Below are 18136 nucleotides of genomic sequence, written 5' to 3' on the forward strand. Positions count from 1 at the left end.
CCCTGCTCTGGTGCGCACTCTTGGCACTCGATCCGTCTACTGGCTTGAGCCTTCCCTCCTGCTATTCGCCCGTCCGTTTCTCAACCTTCCATCTCACGGACACCTCCACTCAACACCCACTGTTCGGATATTCCGCCCTTCAAGAGCACCCCTCCTTGCCAGTGCTCCGCCGATTACAGTCAGCTCAAGACGGATCAAACACCTTACACTTGCATTTATTGCCGCCATCCGTTGTTAAACTGCAGTCCTCCATATCCTCCGTAGCGCTGCCCAACTTGCCGCCTTGTGCCAACCCCACAAAACGCCCGTGATGTCACAGAACCGGCCTGGGGTATTCTCGAGTTTGCGCATGGGTGGTAAGTGCTCTTCTTCCGCCCAATTGCTGGTACATGGATATGAAGACCGTCTACTGACTTAAACTCTTAAACTCGCTGTGTAGAAGTCGTCCGTGAGAAGGTCCAGGATGGACTAACAGGGGAGACCAAGGAAATTTCGTACTCGCAGTGTAAAATCGTTGGCAATGGGTCATTTGGCGTGGTCTTCCAGACAAAGATGATGCCCAGCGGCGAGGACGCTGCTATTAAACGTGTCCTACAAGACAAACGCTTCAAGGTAGGTAGTCGCTGGCCGATAGCTGTTCTTGCTGTCGAAGGAGTATTACTGACATTGGCTCACTTAGAACCGTGAGTTACAAATAATGCGGATTGTCCGCCATCCCAACATTGTAGAATTGAAGGCTTTCTATTACTCCAATGGTGAGAGGGTATGTGTCCCCTTTTTGTATACAGAATGATTGCCCTTGTGCTTCTTCGCTGACCATGCCATCAATCCTTTACAGAAGGACGAAGTTTATTTGAACCTCGTTCTGGAATACGTACCAGAAACGGTTTATCGAGCATCTCGGTATTTCAACAAGTTGAAGACTACGATGCCGATGTTGGAGGTCAAGCTTTACATATATCAACTGTTTCGCTCTCTGGCATACATTCATTCGCAGGGTATCTGCCATCGTGACATCAAACCTCAAAACCTCTTGCTTGACCCAAGCACTGGTATCTTGAAGCTATGTGATTTTGGCTCTGCCAAGATCTTAGTTGAGAACGAGCCCAATGTTTCGTATATCTGCTCCCGCTATTATCGTGCACCGGAATTAATTTTTGGCGCAACAAACTACACTACGAAGATTGGTAATCGTCCAGTGCCAGCCGTTCGACATTGGTGAAATAACTAACGATTCTAGATGTTTGGTCTACTGGTTGTGTAATGGCCGAGTTAATGCTGGGGCAACCGCTTTTCCCAGGTGAATCTGGAATTGATCAACTGGTGGAGATCATAAAAGTCCTTGGAACTCCCACCCGGGAGCAGATTCGCACCATGAACCCCAACTACATGGAGCACAAATTCCCGCAGATCAAGCCACACCCTTTCAACAAAGTATATCTACCTCCACCTTGGACTCTCAAGCGAAGTTCTAACACAGTTCTGGCAGGTATTTCGGAGAGCTCCTCATGAGGCCATTGATTTGATCTCTGCTTTGCTGGAATATACACCAACGCAGCGGCTGTCAGCCATTGAAGCGATGGTTCACCCATTTTTTGATGAACTCAGGGATCCTAGCACCCGGCTACCTGATTCCCGGCACCAGAATGGGCCATCGCGAGAGCTCCCTAATCTGTTTGATTTCTCTCGACATGGTCTGCCCCCTCTTTCCCATGCTTACTAGCAATCAAGGCTAACGGCTTAGCAGAACTTTCTATCGCACCGGCAATGAACAGTCGGCTTATTCCCCCTCATGCACGCCCTGCCCTCGAAGCCCGCGGGATAGATATTGATAACTTTACACCCCTAACGAAAGATGAAATGATGGCACGCCTTGATTGAGTTGAGGTGTGCGATACTTACGAAGTACACGGTTGTTCATAGTACGGTCACATGCACGTGTGCGCGAGAACCTGATGCTATGCTGTACGAGTTCACTTTGATGCACCAGGCGGTTCTAAACTGGGAGAGGTCATTTCAGTTGTAGACCCTATTCCATTGGCGAGACATCTGGGAGCTGGTTTCTCTGCGGCGGGGGTGATGACTTTCAGGCAATTTCAAAGGTAAACAGGAAAAGAAAAAGACAAAAAAATTCACAGAAAGAAACAAGGACAAAATGTCGAAAGAGAGTGTACCACCCTCTGTCACAGCTGGAAAAGTTCTTTTTTTTTTCTTTTTTCTTTTTTTTATTGAAAAAGAAAAAAAAAGGGGGGGGGGAAGAACGGGTACTGGAGCATGGCCGTTTCATGCAAAGAAGGTGATGGATTGTCATAGCCTGGAGTTATTGAGGTGTCTGAGACAGCCCTTGGGAGGAAAAAAAGTGTGATACCCTTACCGCATGAGTCTGCCTTCCGGATTCATTTCTGCATAGCTTCATCTCTCGATTCGAAGGTGTTATAAATGTCGCAAGTCTTATGGAGAAGGGCGGAGAGATGGATATCCTACAAATACGTCAGATATCGCTGAGGATTTTTATGCTTGGATGCACATCAATCATGTGCTAGTGAGCATGCTTTGAATATAGGTATTGGAGGTTTAATTCCCTCGACTTGCAGCGTTAGAAATGCCCTCATCTTTGTGCCTTCGCCTCCTTTTTCTACTCATTCTCGCCTTTCTTTTTGCTCCTTAAATATTCTTTACTGTTTGTCTTCTACTCTCATACTCATCCCATTTGCTCGCTGTTCACTTTTCACGAATCCGGCTTTATTTGTTTGGATCGAATGATCATGTTCCTCGCCGATGAAGCTGGTGCATAGTGCTTAGTTCCGAAGCAGACGACTGATATACTATTCTCTTTTATTTTTCTTCTCTTCCCCCTCGCCACTTCTCTCCTCCCCACTTCCCTCTTCCCTTCCTCCTATTAAAGTCCCACGTACACCTGGAACATCGCATTCCTTGATGTGTATAACCACAATCTTGTAATTGCATGATTTGACCCCTCTTATTTCCGTCATTCATTGCCTCATGCTGTAATTGCAAGTTTATCCCCGAGTTTTCTAGTATTTATCCCTCCCAATAGTCGGGATGGTCTATGGATGTAGGAGGCCATTATTGTCATATTCATCGACAACCATATAAGTGCCAGTGGGTCTCAAGCGCTGCCGGTAACTGTACTCTAGGTGAATGGGCGAGAGGAATCCGAGTTGACCATTATGTCGCTCTCCCCATACAGTTCCGCGGCAGAGGCAGAAGGTGAAATGCGATGTTCCATGTTTGTGATAGATATCATTGCTGTTTAGCTAGGTAAGAGATGGTGTTTGAACTAGATCTGATCTTAGGAATCTCAGAATGGGGCCACGGGACATCTGTGTGTAATTCAAATGGCCAGCTGGTCTCATTCTGTTTCTGAAAGATAATTCATTCATGGTACATTCTGGTGTAATTTACTGTATGTGTGTTAATGTGTATGTACTTGAACTAACTTAGTATGTACATAAGTAGTTAGATATATTAACGTTAAGTTAACTAAGTTAGTTTATTATATAATCAACGGCACGGAGCATCCCTTATCCCGACCCTTGGTGAGCTCAGGGTGTCGGCGATGTTTTACTTTAGATTCATGCGCACGCGTGATCTTTGCTCCGATAGACATTACTGGCGGTGAATGTGTCTGTGGACGCACCTTTATGTGTCCCATCCACAGCATACAGCTTTATAGTGCATCGCTCAATATCTAGCTCATCCCAATTGGCGAAGGCACGAAGACCTACGTGCCTAGTAATAGATAGCTATGGTTGACTACGAACGCCGTCATCACGGGCCTAAGGGTGGCCGCAAAAGGCGCTATAGAGGTCAGTGTGAACTCTTCCCTTTTTTAGAAAAAGGAAAAGCTATGGCATCTACCGCATTACCCTTTCTCTTGGCCCCTCGGATTGTGGTGTTTTGGTTGCTCTTTCTACTAACGAGTACTGCGCGGATACAGAAGACGATGACTATGATCGACGCCAGAGACGCAAATACGAAGAACCTTTGGTGGCGAAGGTCCGAAGACAGCTATTAACCATTGCGGAATCTGTATGATCACTTTGCTTCGATGCTGAGTTTTTGGTTATCAATGTCATGACTTACACTTTCATATTAGGCCGCCAGAAGAGCCGAAGACGATGTTGTAAACATTGCAAAAAGCGTCGCCGATAATTATGAGGATGAGGAGCTGAGACAGACTTTTGTTGCTATCTCAGTTGACCTGTACGCTTAGCCTGGCCCTGGTTTTTCCGTTCGAATGCTAATACAATGCGACCCATGACAGTGCCCTAGAGCAGCCGCTGAAAATCCCTTTTATCGCAGCGACGGTCTTGTCTGCCAATCTCTACAGATCAGAGCTTGTGTCCGATGTCCTTACAAAAGCGAGCGAATACTTACAACACTACATCAACAATGGGGCGTGGCGTGAAGTCAAGCTTCTTCTCCGACTTCTTGGATGCTTACAGATATTGTATGAAGGAGATGGCATCTTCCCAATCCTGGAAGAGCTTTTTGAGCGTGCCGTTGTTCTGCAGACAGCCTCTTCTGAAGATGTGAGCAGTTTCGTTGTCTATTATGTGCACATCCACTAATAAGTCGTGTATAGTTGCTAGGACTGGAACTCGTGAAGATAATTCTCTTCACCATTCCATACATAATGGCTTCTCCGATAACAGGTTTTGAGGCTCAGGCAAATGCCCTTCTTGAAAAGACAGACATCATTGCATCGACCCCGCATGCGTTGGTGGAATTGGTTAATCCGTTTAGCCCCGAACATGACACTTCATCTGCTGCACAAAGCGTTATTAGCCTGCTTCAAAGTCAACTCCAGCAGGAAGCCAGCCGGAATTGGGAACTCGCATGTCTTCCTCGACCGTGGAAAGGTGGACGCGACAATGAAGAAGAGCAGAAACCCTTGGATTCCGGCGCAAAGCATGCATTCCCTCAAATAACTGTGCCCGACCCTGTACAAAATGGATCCAGGGCGATTTTCCCTGAAGTTTACATGTCCGTGTATTCCAACCAAGAGGTAGAAACTGTCCCTCCAACGTCGGACATTGCATCATCTCTGCTGCGGGACGCTCTTGTTGACACGATCAACATCCTCGACTTCAATCGTATTGCCACTGCCAAGTATCTCATTGACATTGACTGTTACTTTACGCCGCATACTTTCGTGAAGCGTGCAACCCCCTTCGACAGATTACGCGATATCTCCGGAGACCGCCCGACGTGGAAGCCCGAAGACGTGGCCGTGGATGCAGTTTTCTCTCAATTATTCCAACTTCCTTCCCCGCAGCACAAGCTTGTGTACTATCACTCAGTTCTCACCGAGTGCTGTAAGATTGCACCGGCTGCCATTGCTCCGAGCTTGGGGCGTGCGATTCGTTTTCTCTATCGCAGCTTGGAAACGATTGATCTGGATTTAAGCCATCGATTCTTGGATTGGTTTGCTCACCATCTAAGCAATTTTGGGTTCACATGGAAATGGAGTGAATGGTCAGTCCCACCGCAACGATACAGATCCCTACCTTAACCCCAAAACAAACAAATACTACTACTACTACTACTACTACTACTACTACTACTACTACTACTACTAATAATAATAATAATAATAATAATAGAAGGCAGAATGAGGGGCTAACCGTTGAAAAAGGATCGATGACCTTGAACTTTCCTCAGTTCATCCAAAGATGGCCTTTATAATCGGCGCGCTGGACAAGGAGATCAGGTTAAGCTTTGCCCAGCGTATTAGAGGTACTCTTCCAGACCCTTATCAAGATTTGATTACAGAAGGCAAGGAGAAGGATACCCCCGACTTCAAATACTCATTGGATAGTAAGTTCATGCGCTCTAATCCTGTCGTGGACCTCTAAGAACCTGTTGACTTATCTTCATCCTCGACAGCCACACCCTATGCCAACGAAGGCACCGAAATCATGCAGCTCATCCGTAAAAAAGCAACTGATGACGATATCCTCCCAATAATTAATGCTATTGAAGAGCAAGCTAGGGCGATGGGAGTTGAAGACCCTATGCTACCTTCAACAGATGCGTTCGTCACGGCAATTTGCTTCGTTGGGTCAAAATCACTTTCTCACGTACTGTCTTGCATTGAGCGAAACAAAGAACGGCTTCTGGCTATTGGCCCCAAGTCCACTCGTGCACGTCGCCAGATTATAACCTCTGTCATGGAATATTGGACCGATCAGCCAGGAATCGGTATCAACATCATCGACAAGTTACTGAATTACACAATCCTAACGCCACTATCCGTCATTGAGTGGGCACTGGTAGACAAGCTCGAGGCCGGGACGATTTTGGCAAGAACACATGTTTTTGAGATGATATCAGCCACTGTGGGAAAGGTCACCAACCGTCTGCGCCAAATCGTTGCGGCACGAACTCAGCCAGGTCTGTATGAGCCACAGTTGAGTGTTCTAGATGAAACCTTAAACCGTGAGAAGGCAGATATGCAGGCGCTCTTCAAGGTAATTGAAGATTCGATTATGTCAGTCGCCGAAGGTCACAACGATGAATTGATGGAAAGGGGTGACGGAAGTGGTGAGCTACCAGAGGATGAAATCATCAGACAATGGGGATGTCGATGGCTGAGAGCGTTCAGGCGAAAAGCCGGCGTTGAGGAATCATTTATCGCTGAAGCCATGGCCACTGCAACCCCTATCGGAACAACGGCGCCTCCGCCCCAGGAAGGTACCACGGCTATAGATGGTCCAGCAGATGGAGATCTAGACGTCGCGGATGCAGATGGGGCTGTGGATGTCTCATGAAACGGTTATTAGGAGGTCATTGGGAGGATTTGCATATTAGCCTCTTCCGTCAACATTCGTCCTTTGTCTTGGTACTACTAAAAGAAGAGTAGCTGTATACTTATCTCTATTAGATATGCTTTTGTTTTCCCTTTTTTTTTCCCCTTCTTCTTTCTTCCATTCTTTCTTTCAATAAGGGATGCAGAAAGGCGTTTCTACACTGTAGTTCAAGACTGGTTCGATCTACTCACCAGCTGGCATCAGGAATTCGAAGGGTATTCAACTGCACAAAAGTCACTACCATGTCTCAAAGCACACTTCATAAGTTGGGCATTATTATCAGCACTACGGAGTAGATGTTGAAAGAGCAGCAAAATAAAAGCAAACTGGGAGTATTAGGATGTATACTTTATATTAATCACAGCATATAATACCATGATCATTATTCAATCTGACAGTTGTATACCTATCAACACTATACTTGATCACATACCTAGTATTCTGGTAGGAAACTCAAGGTGGTGCAACTAAGAGTTGGACTAACTAAGCAAGCTAGCCCGTTGTACTTTAGCGATGCAAGTGTCTTCGGCAGGTCGTAAGATATACATGTAAACATTGGTGACAATGGGGAACGGGTGAGATAGCTCTATGGTGATTTTCATTCCTGCTTCTAGCTATGATAGAAATATATATGTACAACGAAACCATGAACTTTGGAGGGGGGTTGCAGTGATTTGTACCGTTGGCAATGGTCCATATCACGATATGTCAGTGACTGTATAAATACAAAAACAGGCATGTAGTAATCAATATACTATAAACAGTATTAAACAGTGTGGCTAGGGAAAAGAATCGACGGCAAAGACACGCACGCACAGGGCAAATTAAAAAAACATAAATATCGTAACACTCACTGTCAGAAGCAAATGATCCAACTGAGAATATTGTTAGTGCCATGCAGAAGAAGGTTGTGGCTCTCTCCTCTGAAGAACTTGCCACACCCCGAGAGGGGTTTGACAACCTATAATATTCGCAACAGTCGCATAAGCCAGTCAACAGTAGTCCAAGAAGGTTTGATAAAAAGAAGACAAGAAGTCACATGACACACCCTGTGGTGTTAATTATAGGTCCTTCTTAGACTCATCCTCGACTAGGTATTTGCGATCATCGTCTCCTTCGACATCCTTGAGGATAGATTCCATCTCTTCGGTTTGTTTCTTCCATTCCTCCTTGTCCATCTTTGTCTCACGGCGGAAAAGTTCCTCGTTTGGTTTTCGGTAACTCCCTCCCAATCGATCCCATAGCGTGGTAAATTGCCCATAATTGTAGTTAAAGTAAAGATGGTGCATTGTATGGCAGGCAGCCCCATTGATGACCGGGCTGTTGGCAACATATTCGCCGTCATGGATCAATACGGTCCAGAGGTTAATAAAACCGAAGAGAAAAACGTAGGCGACCTTCTGGAGTGGGAATATGAACGGAAATACGTGGTATGGGACACTCTGAGACCATCCATCCAGCGGATGGAAGGCATGTGAGGCGAAAGGGCTGGGCATAATCCACTTGTGGTGCGGCTTATGTAAAGACTTATAGATCAACGGGTGGTGTAAGCCGCGGTGGATCCAGTAAATGCAGAAATCGGTGAATGCAATGAACAATGGGAACTGTATGATGCTGTAGTACGGAAAAGGCTCGTCGGAGAAACCATCATACAACTTTGCATAACCCCGTACCTCGGCGACCAAAAAAGGGGCAGTCAGAAGAGACATGATGGGCATAGATCCCATGGTCTGTGCAATCTCCATGGGAATTTGGTTTTTGAGGAACTTCGGGTGTTTGACGGTAGTCTTGTCCCAGATGAAAATATAAGACAGTGTTGCAGATATGAAATAGGTGATAAGGCCGAATATCCTTTTTTCATGAATGGCCATTAGACGCCGAATTCAGCCTTAGCGAAAGGGGTTCTTTGCATACCAGACAATCAAGAAGAAGCTCAGGAATTGGCGATAGATGTTGTTCCTAGGCCAAGCACTCATGTACGCGTACTTCGAGGGTTCCAGATAAATCAGGTGTGTGGCCGGTTCATAGATGAAGGGCTGGGATGCGCCGAAGAAGGACAGTGTGTTATTGGCCGCATGATTAAAGCCAGGGAACGAAACTGAGGACGAAAGCGAGACGGGGAGAAGAGCGGCGTATAAGCGGTCACCGATGAAGGTGTCCCAGACTTCGAGGGCGATATCCATGATCCCTTGAGAACCAATCTGAAATTCGGGTCCGACGAAATAAAAAACGGCCACTAACTGGCAGTGCGTCCCAATTGTTGTAAGGTTTGGAAAGGGAATGAGAAAGCGGACGAGAAGAGAATCAAGTCGGGGAAATCAGAAGGGAGGATTTTTAAGGATAGTTTGGAAATTAAGTAAAGTGGAGAGAAGAGGAAATTGATGTGAAGTATGGACGGGAATGAATAAAAGGAAAATAGCCTATGAGAAACAAGCTCGGCATCACACCAGGCGGAACACTCACAGCCGTTCCCCGTTTTTTCGTACCTTTCGAACGAACTTGGGCTTCTTTTCGCAGTTCGGAAAGTGATGGTGGAGAAGTAGTTATCTACTAGGTGGGAAGGGCGAAGAAATTCAAAATAAAAATAAAAAGAAATCTCACACAACTAGGGCTGTCATTATTGTGAACTAGGAAAAGGGGGGAAAGGGAGATGCACAACTTATGGACCGGATCGAAAGAATCTGAAGTAAATAAATAGTCACTAGTATTATCCAACAAATACAAACCGTCGGTTGAAAGTTACCAGGTACTTTTATCATACTGTACCTTGCAGACATCGTCTCCATTCGCCAGGCTATTCAACTAGTAGTAACCGCTCTTTTAATAAGATAGCCTTATTGAACAGTCCATGTAAAGGTCTATAAGCCTCTCAAGACATTAATAATAGATTAAGTAGGCTACAATCAGACGAAGTCTTCTTTTCTAGAATAAATCAGGAACAGTTATAGGTATGTATCCTTAAACAGATCCACGGAGACTGTGGGGTACCATAGAAAGCGTTTCTAGATCTCAGCTTCGCATACATTTGTATCAACACCTGTAAATATATGAACAGAAGCACAAGTTTCCGAAGAGTGTAGTGTGCTGGGACATGCCATTCATAATTCTTACTGTTAACAATCTGATTTGTTAGAGGGAAAGAGCTATTGGAATGGACGTTTAGGTTTACTTCCTCTTTACTCCATACAAAGAGCACAAATATCTTCCCTGAGATAGCTTAGGACGACTTCAGTACCAAGAACAGTAACAATACAGCTTTTCATCCCCTTAGATGTATGTATGTATGTATGTACACTACACACTATATACTCCGTACATCCAACCTACTGAGTCGTTTCCCTGAAATGGAATTGTCAAAATTGTTGTTCTAAATGTATTATATAATATATTCAATCTCTTAATTTCTTTCATTCATTCGCATTTGTTTTTCCTTAAAAAAAAGAAAAGGAAAAAAGAATCAGTAATAAATAAAATGGTCAGGCTAATATCGTTGAGACCTTGTCTCCAGAAAAGATAAGAAACAGTATATCATGATCATGACAACGGTAAGGGCTAAAGAAAATAAATAAATACACTATGTAAATTCAATATTGTGGGAAACTATTTAAGAGATGGGTTAACTATGGTGATATTACTAGGAGTAAGTATTTACCCATGGGCATAAATCCACTTTTGGAACTCTTAATACTGTCCCTTCCTCTGCAAACGGTCTTTCGGGAAGCCCCGCCAGGCTAAAAAGGGGCCAGTCCCGTCGCTTCTTCGCCTATCGCCTCGCTTCTCGCGCCAAACCTTCAGCCGCCTTCTGCCCCCATCCATTTCCAGCCTTGATCTCCGTGCTTGAACTGTCATCTCCAAACCTCAACTGCATCTCCTTTCCTAACAGCCCCTTCCACGTCTTTACCGCCTCACAACACCCGCCCTTATTAATTCATATTGCCACAGCGGTTGGTCCCCAGGGGCGCGCTGTGATGCGGCTGCATTGACTTTCTACCAGCAGCCTTTGTCGTTTCTGGTCGGCCCGTTTGTCAAATCGAAACCAACCGTTCGTTCCTCACCTCGCGCGAACAATCCCTTCATTGGTCCCGCCTGATCGCCCTGAGCTATCTTCAATCATACCTTTGATCTTTGTCAATATCTACTGGGCACACAGACTAAGAGTAACGCGCAATGTATAACACACATCGCGGGATGGTTCCCGCTCCCAACTCCCGTCTGACGGAGTTGCTTGATCAACTGCGCCAGGAATTTGAGAATCAATCAAGGAGCACTGGCGAGTTTGAACATCAATGTATGTGTGCATTTGAATTCTCTTCCTCTGATTATCTGAAGCTGCCTCGTGTCAACCCCCATGGCCAGTCCCGCCAGGCATACTTCCCTACAAGTTCTTACATGATCGGCCCCTCCGCCGATACATCTGTCGCATGAAGCGCGATAGCTCGCTTGGAATTACCGGGGGCTCTCTCTGTTTCTATTAGTCAGAGAAGAGAGAATTAAACGTTACATAAAAATGGATTGCTGACAATCCTTTCAGTAACCGGACAGCTTCAAGAAATGGAAATGATTCGGCAGAAAGTCTACCAGCTGGAACAAGCACAAATCAAGATGAAGCAAGAGTACGTGTCTACGGAATGGCCTTCCAAAGACAATAGCCTTTTTCGGAAGCTAATTCTTTACAGCTATGAAGCGGAAATTCGCGTGCTGCGTCATGAGCTCGAGTCGCGCGGTGTTCAACCTGTCTCTTCCCATATTGCTGGCCCAGCACAGCACGCTGGCCCTTCTCAAGCCCCCCCGCCCGCACTGGGCCATGGCCCCAGTAATTTATTTGGTGGGATCATGGCCAACCAAGGAGGTAGTGGTCCCGGTCTTGCCCCTCCCCCTCCCCAGGATCAGCAGCCTCCCCAGCATACCCTTCAACAGCCTGCTCCCGCGGCTCAGCAAGGAGCGCCGCAGCCACCGCAGAGCTCTTTTGGGGGATATCAGCCTGGTGCTGCTGTGAACGGTATGTTGTTACTGAGTTCATGATTGGTTCTTTGATGTCTGACCCGTAGTCGCGGATTTTCTGTACAGGCTACGCACCTCCACCTCCGCCCACCGCCTCTCCTGGACCTGGAAAGAGACCCCGTGCTCCTCCCGGACCAGCAACTCCCCAGCAAACCCATCAACTGGCCTACCCTGATCCTCGTGTGTCGCCTCAGTTGGCCCGGCCCACCCCACCTAGCCAAGCCCTTGTTCGTGACCGCCCAGGTAACATGTTGGCCAACTGGAATCCAGATGATTTACCTGCCTCGCAAAAGCGTGAGGGTGCTGATTGGTACGCTGTATTCAACCCAGAGGTACAGCGTGTGTTGGATGTCGAGCTGGTACATCACCTTGTTCATGATAGTGTGGTTTGCTGCGTGCGTTTCAGCCGGGACGGCAAATATCTTGCAACAGGTTGCAATCGTTCCGCTCAAATTTTTGATGTCACCACCGGCCAGAATGTGGCTACCCTTCAGGATGAGAATGTGGACAAAAATGGCGATCTTTATATCCGCAGCGTTTGCTTCAGTCCTGATGGCAAGTTCCTCGCGACCGGCGCCGAGGATAAGCAAATTCGGGTAAGTCTGAGTACAGCTCTTCTGTTGTCGTCAAGGCTCGTGATATTCACTTTTTAAATCCCTGCGAGTGCTGGCAAGAGCAATTGTCTATCATTTTTTTTAATGAACCACATCATACCTGGCCTCCGTTTCCCTTGTTTGGTTATTTGGTCAGGAGACTAATTGTGTGGGCTTAGGTTTGGGACATTGCTGCTCGGACCATCAAGCATATCTTCACTGGTCATGAGCAAGATATTTACTCTCTTGACTTTGCTGGCAACGGCCGCTATATTGCTTCCGGCAGCGGAGACAAGACTGTTCGCCTATGGGATATTCTGGATGGCAAGCTTGTCTACACTCTCAGCATCGAAGATGGTGTGACCACCGTTGCTATGTCCCCCGATGGTCACTACGTCGCAGCTGGCTCCCTGGACAAGAGCGTTCGCGTCTGGGACACTACCACCGGCTATTTAGTTGAACGGCTGGAAAGCCCTGATGGACATAAAGATAGCGTTTACTCGGTCGCTTTCGCGCCAAATGGTCGGGATCTAGTTAGCGGCAGTCTCGATAAGACTATCAAGCTCTGGGAGCTTAATGTTCCCCGTGGTGCATTCCCTGGAACTGGGGTCAAAGGTGGTAAATGCATTCGGACTTTCGAGGGCCACAAGGTTTGTTAATGCCTGCGACTGCAACTACGGCTTTCTGTGTATGTTGAACCAAATCAAATAGATGCTAACACTTTCGGCTTAGGACTTTGTGCTCAGCGTTTGCCTGACTCCAGACGGACACTGGGTTATGAGTGGCTCTAAGGATCGGGGTGTCCAGTTCTGGGATCCAATTACAGGAAATGCGCAGATGATGCTACAAGGCCACAAAAATTCTGGTTAGTATCAAAATATTTTGCGGATGATGTCTTCGTCTAACTTGGTGATAGTTATCTCGGTGGCTCCCAGCCCGACAAACAACTTGTTCGCCACCGGTAGTGGTGACATGCGTGCAAGAATCTGGAGGTATGTGCTTCTATTCAACTCACAGCCGTAATTTGACAGGGCTTTCCATACCATCTTTTATGAATGTGTGTTTCTGACCTCGTTTCCTCTTGCTAAGGTACTCTACATACACTGGACGGTGATGGGCTGCTCCTGAGAAGGTTTGACGCACATATGGCTTTATACTCTCTATGTTTCACCTATTCCGGCCAGTTTGGTTTTCAGTTGGGTGCTGCGCTGCCCAAGACCATTTCTTCTTTCGCTCGCAACCTCCACATTTACCTCATGAGTGATGTATGGGTCAAGTCAAGTCAGAGAAACAAACAGGAAAAAAAGAAAACAAGACAGAAAAAAAAAAGGCAATGTGTGTATGGATAGTAATTTGGCTGATTGTCGATTCTTTCGTGTGATCTTGGGCTTTACTTGTCATGGATTAGCCCGGTAGTGAATTTGAAGGAGCTAGATGCGATTATCTCAAGGGCGCACCGTGGATGCCTACTTATTGTAGAAGGCGCGCCGAACTCCCGTTGGAATGAGAAACCGGGGCTTGCGTAAACACCTCTATCGAATCGCCTCAGTCCCTACAGGTCGGATGGGCCTCATCAAACTTATTTAAGATTAGCTCTCTTAGACTCGTCAACCCTCCCCTGCTCTGTTTTTATTACGAAGGGAGGACTCGGGGTATTGAGTGAGGGGCTTATGATTCCTATACTATACTTATTGCGCTTGGGGTTGTAACTGAGCTGGCGAGGCTATGTTGCCTTACGAAGCATCATCTCACTTTTGGGGGAAGGTTCTTATGCCTTCGGCGAGGGAAAGAAAAGCCATCAAGAGTTCCTACGGAGTACAGAGTAAGAGAACCTGGGAGGGGGAAAGATGACCGGAAAGACTCCGTAACGACCCTAGAAGAATATAGGAGGGTAGCAGGGTCGCCCTGACTGCATTCAGTTGCTTTCCAATCTAGCGTATTGAGGTATGGACCCTTTACTGTATACCTCAGTACTATACAGAACACGACTGTCTAGAATAGGCAGTATTCGTACCTCGTATCACAACAAGCATGGCGATATAGCTCAACATGATGGAGGTGAGATGATTGCATTGTTCATCTGGCGCAATGTGAAATTTTCCAATAGATCAGATAAACTGACTTGATGACAACTAAAAGTTTCAAAGGTCAGTATTAGAGGCCAAGGTAATGAGAATCTTGAGAATAACCCTGTACCGGACAGTGTCATTGATCAGATCATGGAGATTAGTCCTGATTGTGATTCATATAAAGCGACCGGCTCAATAAGAATAAAAATAGGTTAGCAATCCTAGTCCTTTTGCATCTTTGACCAGCCCTGACGATCACGAGGGATCTGGCCATTCTAGCTTAGGTTGAATACTAGCTCAGGACTCCATCACAAGGGTGGGGGGGAGACAAAAATTCAAAATCCAAAAAGTATCGAGTCCAGTGCATACACCAGTCAGCTTCTGTCCAGCAGTAGATTTTTCGGAGCCATGGGCGGCTATTGGGAAATAGGTATTTTATCTTACAGGCGGAGAAGAATTCAATGCCGCGCTGATCCGCTCAAAAGTCGGCAGCAACCAAAAAAATATATTAATAAAATAGCTAAAAAAAAATAAAAATAAAAATAAAAAAAAAAAATAAACCCCAGTCTGTTTTCCTGCTTTCCTTTCTTCCCTTTTTACCTACCCTTTATGTTGCAGAAATCAGCTTGAGTAATTATGATCAGCAGTTTTCGCTCCGAAGTCTGGTAGACAAAGAAGCTATCTATATTATACCACTCTTTTGGTAAGCCTAACAATCCAGTAAATAATGGGATTGTCCTCTCCTGCATCGGAAGTGCAGGTGGGAAGGATTCCATCTAGCAGGCTAAGATCACTGACGAACCATACAATAGATGTATGTGAAGCTAGGACACTGCTAACTACATATGGCGTCCCGAACCCACTGTAAGGGCTCGAGGGAAATAAATGCAATATCCTCCGAAATATGGGTCAGAGCAAACAGCATGCATGCCCTTTCCCTGTCTAGGCTAAAGTGGCTCTTAGGATGCAATTACAAATGGATGAGTCGTTGAAGAGCTCTACAACCGATTATTCGTCATTGCTTTGTACACCTAGCCATGATTATCTACCCAGTTTGCCTCTAGGGCTAAGCAGAATGGATTAACTCTGTGATGGGTCCTGCAGTGCCTGAACCAAGACTCAGGATTCAAACCCCCTGCTAGTAGATTGCTGTGTGATGGTGTGAAATGATATCCTGCTAATAGATCAGTGCATGTGATGTATCTTGTTTCCAGCCACACCCCTTGTTTGCTTTCATGTCTTTGGTAAATCTTTGTTGAACAGGCAGTGGATATTATATGCCAATATCATGTGTGTAGTAGGATGTATGTACTGTATATCCATATATTACGCAGGTGTATGCTCAGTTATGGGAGGTAAAATAACAGTGCGTGTAATATAATATGTACGATGTAAATTTTCCCTTGTCATTTTGGGAGGTAATCACTAGAGCTCCACTAGTTTCTTTTTCTTTCCTTTTCTTCCTCTTTTTTTTTTTTTTCCCTCTCCCCTTTAGCGTCTCGTGTTGTTTCAGGCCAGTAAGAAAGCGAGAACAATCGAAGGGTACCAGGATTAGAGCTGGTCCAATCAGTGACATGCCTATGTACTATTAGTAGGTACTATTTAACATTTCCACCTTACGCGGCTTATGGATAATCTGAAGACCGCGTGTTCATGTTGAATCTTTCCTTGTACTTTATTTACACATGTTCCTATGAGTTTATCGATATACCAAGTAGTGGAATGACGCATCGATCCATGGATCATCATGAAGAAGGCCCGGCCCGCTACAGCAACGGGGGATGATTGAAATGGTTAGCATCTTCCTTTCAATGCGTTAACCGTAAAATTTGCAGCCACAAAGATCTTCTTGAGCCTAGCTTCTCTCACTCTCTGCCCGGCTATCCCTCGGTCATATATTCAATCATTTTAATGATTTATTTTCTGTCCAAGAGTATCGATTCATGGGGTTAAAGATCCAATGAATGAAGAGTGCTATAGGGGATGGACGATCCATATTACTAGTATTAACCAGCTAAGGCAGTGGAGGTCCTCTGATGGCGAAGACCGCCACGGTCAACGTGTGGGCGCGTGTGGTGAGGAGGGGTGGAGACAGCAGTTTCGTATTCCCCCCACCTAAATTGTATTGGTCAAAGGCAATAGATGATCGGACGCTGGGATACATACTCCTAGTACACAGTAATAAGTATACTTACTCCGTAGAAGTTGGGTCAAGGGGTGCCGAATCGGATGGGACTGGAGTCAGCCTGCCATGACTCGCAGTGGATCGAATGTTGTGACGCGTGACTGTGTGGAGCAAATCAACTAGACTGGACAACACCCACTCATGGAGCTCGTTTGTTCTTGCTTGACAAGGTAAGAGTCTACGTACTAGCTCGAAAGTCGTCTAAGAGGTCAGGCACGTATCCATGTAAGTCTTAGGCACTGTGGTAGACATTCGTCGCCAGCCGCGGCTGTCGCGAAGAGTGAGGCACATTCTCATTGACGCCAAGGAATCCATCCAGCCGGGGCCTTCCAGCAAATGAGATACTACGTGGTTAGTAATTCCACACTATTGATCGGCTGCGGACGGTCCGTTCTGTAGCTCTGCCGGCGAACCCTTGTCATAAACTTTGCGGTACTTCTGTCACCCGCACGGTTTCTGTGGCTATACTCAGGAAACCCTCCCATTGGATGTTGAATGCTAAATAGTTGTCCTCAAGCCAGTCCCATCTATACTCCGTATACGTATATGACTATATTTCTGTTCTCTCATGCTGTGTGCATATGTAGGGTATACGAGCTGATTTCGAACCATCCATGGCACTTTGTCTCAATGTCCCTGACCCCGAGCGTCCTCAGCTCCCTCGGCTTAACAGCAATTTATCGGAGCTCTCGGGCACCCTGCGCATTTCTGCAGCCAGTCTTAAAATTCCCATCCGCTCCGAGGCTGCATGTGGCTTACCCTCTGTGTAGATGTCCCCGGCAGGACTGCAAGATGCCTGCCGCATCGGCCGGCCCCATGCAAATAATAAATGGAAGAACTCCTGGGTGCCGACGAAAACAATGAATATGATGAAGCACCTAACTAGCTTGAAAGGTGCCCAGATGTTAGAATAAAAATATATATATCGGGACCCTATGATCAGGTCTGGGACCAAAAACAAATGAGATGCTTCCAGTCTCAAAGATCTACATCCTTTCGGGTCATGGTGCTGATCGGTCCACTAGTGAGGAGAGTGTTGACCGTCAGCCTTGAAACTGCTTCTCTCTAGTGGTCGGCTGGGTTCCAAAGGTTCAGGTGCCTGCGTAGATGACAAGGGTATCCTAGTTGACTAATCCTTTTCTCTCCCTTGTTGTTTTTCTTTTCTTTTCCTTTTTTTGGGGGGCGCGCGCGCGAAATACAGGTAGTATGTACCCAAGATTAGGTTAACTATCACAGTCCTTAACAATATTGATCATCCATGTTTTTATATTCCCTGAGAAACTAGAAAGACTCCCAAAGTGGAAATTCCGATATTTACAATAGTCTAGTACCTGACTAAAGGGTACTCCTCCTCCCTCCGTACGCAGCCAAGCGGCCACTTTGTAGCCGGCCTTTTTTGGCCAGGCTGAAACCCTTATCCCTCGTCTTGGTTTGGTTTGTCTGACTGGCCAA

General features: G+C 46.1%; 4 protein-coding genes across 4 annotated transcripts; 3 read left to right on the forward strand and 1 right to left on the reverse strand.

Moving 5' to 3' along the window:
- Window positions 1-141: 141 nt before the first annotated feature.
- F9C07_6093 (kinase-like domain-containing protein) lies at window positions 142-2474 on the forward strand. Its single transcript, XM_041293005.2, has 7 exons — window positions 142-356; window positions 440-612; window positions 680-763; window positions 839-1187; window positions 1241-1434; window positions 1490-1694; window positions 1748-2474. Exons 1-7 carry the CDS (start codon window positions 311-313, stop codon window positions 1879-1881), a joined length of 1185 nt encoding a protein of 394 aa, XP_041147788.1. The 5' UTR covers window positions 142-310; the 3' UTR covers window positions 1882-2474.
- Window positions 2475-3556: 1082 nt separating this feature from the next.
- F9C07_2284975 (putative snRNA cap binding complex subunit) lies at window positions 3557-7234 on the forward strand. Its single transcript, XM_041293006.2, has 7 exons — window positions 3557-3830; window positions 3962-4053; window positions 4121-4227; window positions 4289-4556; window positions 4610-5502; window positions 5663-5844; window positions 5914-7234. Exons 1-7 carry the CDS (start codon window positions 3770-3772, stop codon window positions 6795-6797), a joined length of 2487 nt encoding a protein of 828 aa, XP_041147789.1. The 5' UTR covers window positions 3557-3769; the 3' UTR covers window positions 6798-7234.
- A 178-nt stretch (window positions 7235-7412) lies between these two features.
- On the reverse strand, window positions 7413-9610 carry F9C07_2284976 (uncharacterized protein). The gene is made up of 2 exons (XM_041293021.2): window positions 8751-9610; window positions 7413-8687 (listed from the first exon to the last, which is right to left on the reverse strand). Exons 1-2 carry the CDS (start codon window positions 9017-9019, stop codon window positions 7898-7900), a joined length of 1059 nt encoding a protein of 352 aa, XP_041147790.1. The 5' UTR covers window positions 9020-9610; the 3' UTR covers window positions 7413-7897.
- A 412-nt stretch (window positions 9611-10022) lies between these two features.
- On the forward strand, window positions 10023-14642 carry F9C07_2163924 (WD40-repeat-containing domain protein). The gene is made up of 7 exons (XM_071509312.1): window positions 10023-11124; window positions 11368-11449; window positions 11513-11835; window positions 11904-12433; window positions 12610-13080; window positions 13163-13295; window positions 13347-14642. Exons 1-7 carry the CDS (start codon window positions 11004-11006, stop codon window positions 13451-13453), a joined length of 1767 nt encoding a protein of 588 aa, XP_071364453.1. The 5' UTR covers window positions 10023-11003; the 3' UTR covers window positions 13454-14642.
- Window positions 14643-18136: the final 3494 nt, after the last annotated feature.

This window comes from Aspergillus flavus, chromosome 5, assembly GCF_009017415.1.
Source record: "Aspergillus flavus chromosome 5, complete sequence".
Lineage (NCBI taxonomy): Eukaryota > Fungi > Ascomycota > Eurotiomycetes > Eurotiales > Aspergillaceae > Aspergillus > Aspergillus flavus.

Coding starts and splice junctions, on each gene's coding strand:
- F9C07_2284975 (XM_041293006.2), top strand. CDS start 3,770: ATGGTTGACTACGAACGCCGTCATCACGGGCCTAAGGGTGGCCGCAAA. Junction 4,054..4,120: donor TATTAACCATTGCGGAATCT/GTATGATCACTT, acceptor CTTTCATATTAG/GCCGCCAGAAGAGCCGAAGA. Junction 4,228..4,288: donor GTTGCTATCTCAGTTGACCT/GTACGCTTAGCC, acceptor GACCCATGACAG/TGCCCTAGAGCAGCCGCTGA.
- F9C07_6093 (XM_041293005.2), top strand. CDS start 311: ATGTCACAGAACCGGCCTGGGGTATTCTCGAGTTTGCGCATGGGTG. Junction 1,188..1,240: donor AAACTACACTACGAAGATTG/GTAATCGTCCAG, acceptor TAACGATTCTAG/ATGTTTGGTCTACTGGTTGT. Junction 1,695..1,747: donor GTTTGATTTCTCTCGACATG/GTCTGCCCCCTC, acceptor ACGGCTTAGCAG/AACTTTCTATCGCACCGGCA.
- F9C07_2163924 (XM_071509312.1), top strand. CDS start 11,004: ATGTATAACACACATCGCGGGATGGTTCCCGCTCCCAACTCCCGTCTG. Junction 11,836..11,903: donor GCCTGGTGCTGCTGTGAACG/GTATGTTGTTAC, acceptor TTTTCTGTACAG/GCTACGCACCTCCACCTCCG. Junction 13,296..13,346: donor ACAAGGCCACAAAAATTCTG/GTTAGTATCAAA, acceptor ACTTGGTGATAG/TTATCTCGGTGGCTCCCAGC.
- F9C07_2284976 (XM_041293021.2), bottom strand. CDS start 9,019: ATGGATATCGCCCTCGAAGTCTGGGACACCTTCATCGGTGACCGCTTA. Junction 8,688..8,750: donor AGCTTCTTCTTGATTGTCTG/GTATGCAAAGAA, acceptor TCATGAAAAAAG/GATATTCGGCCTTATCACCT.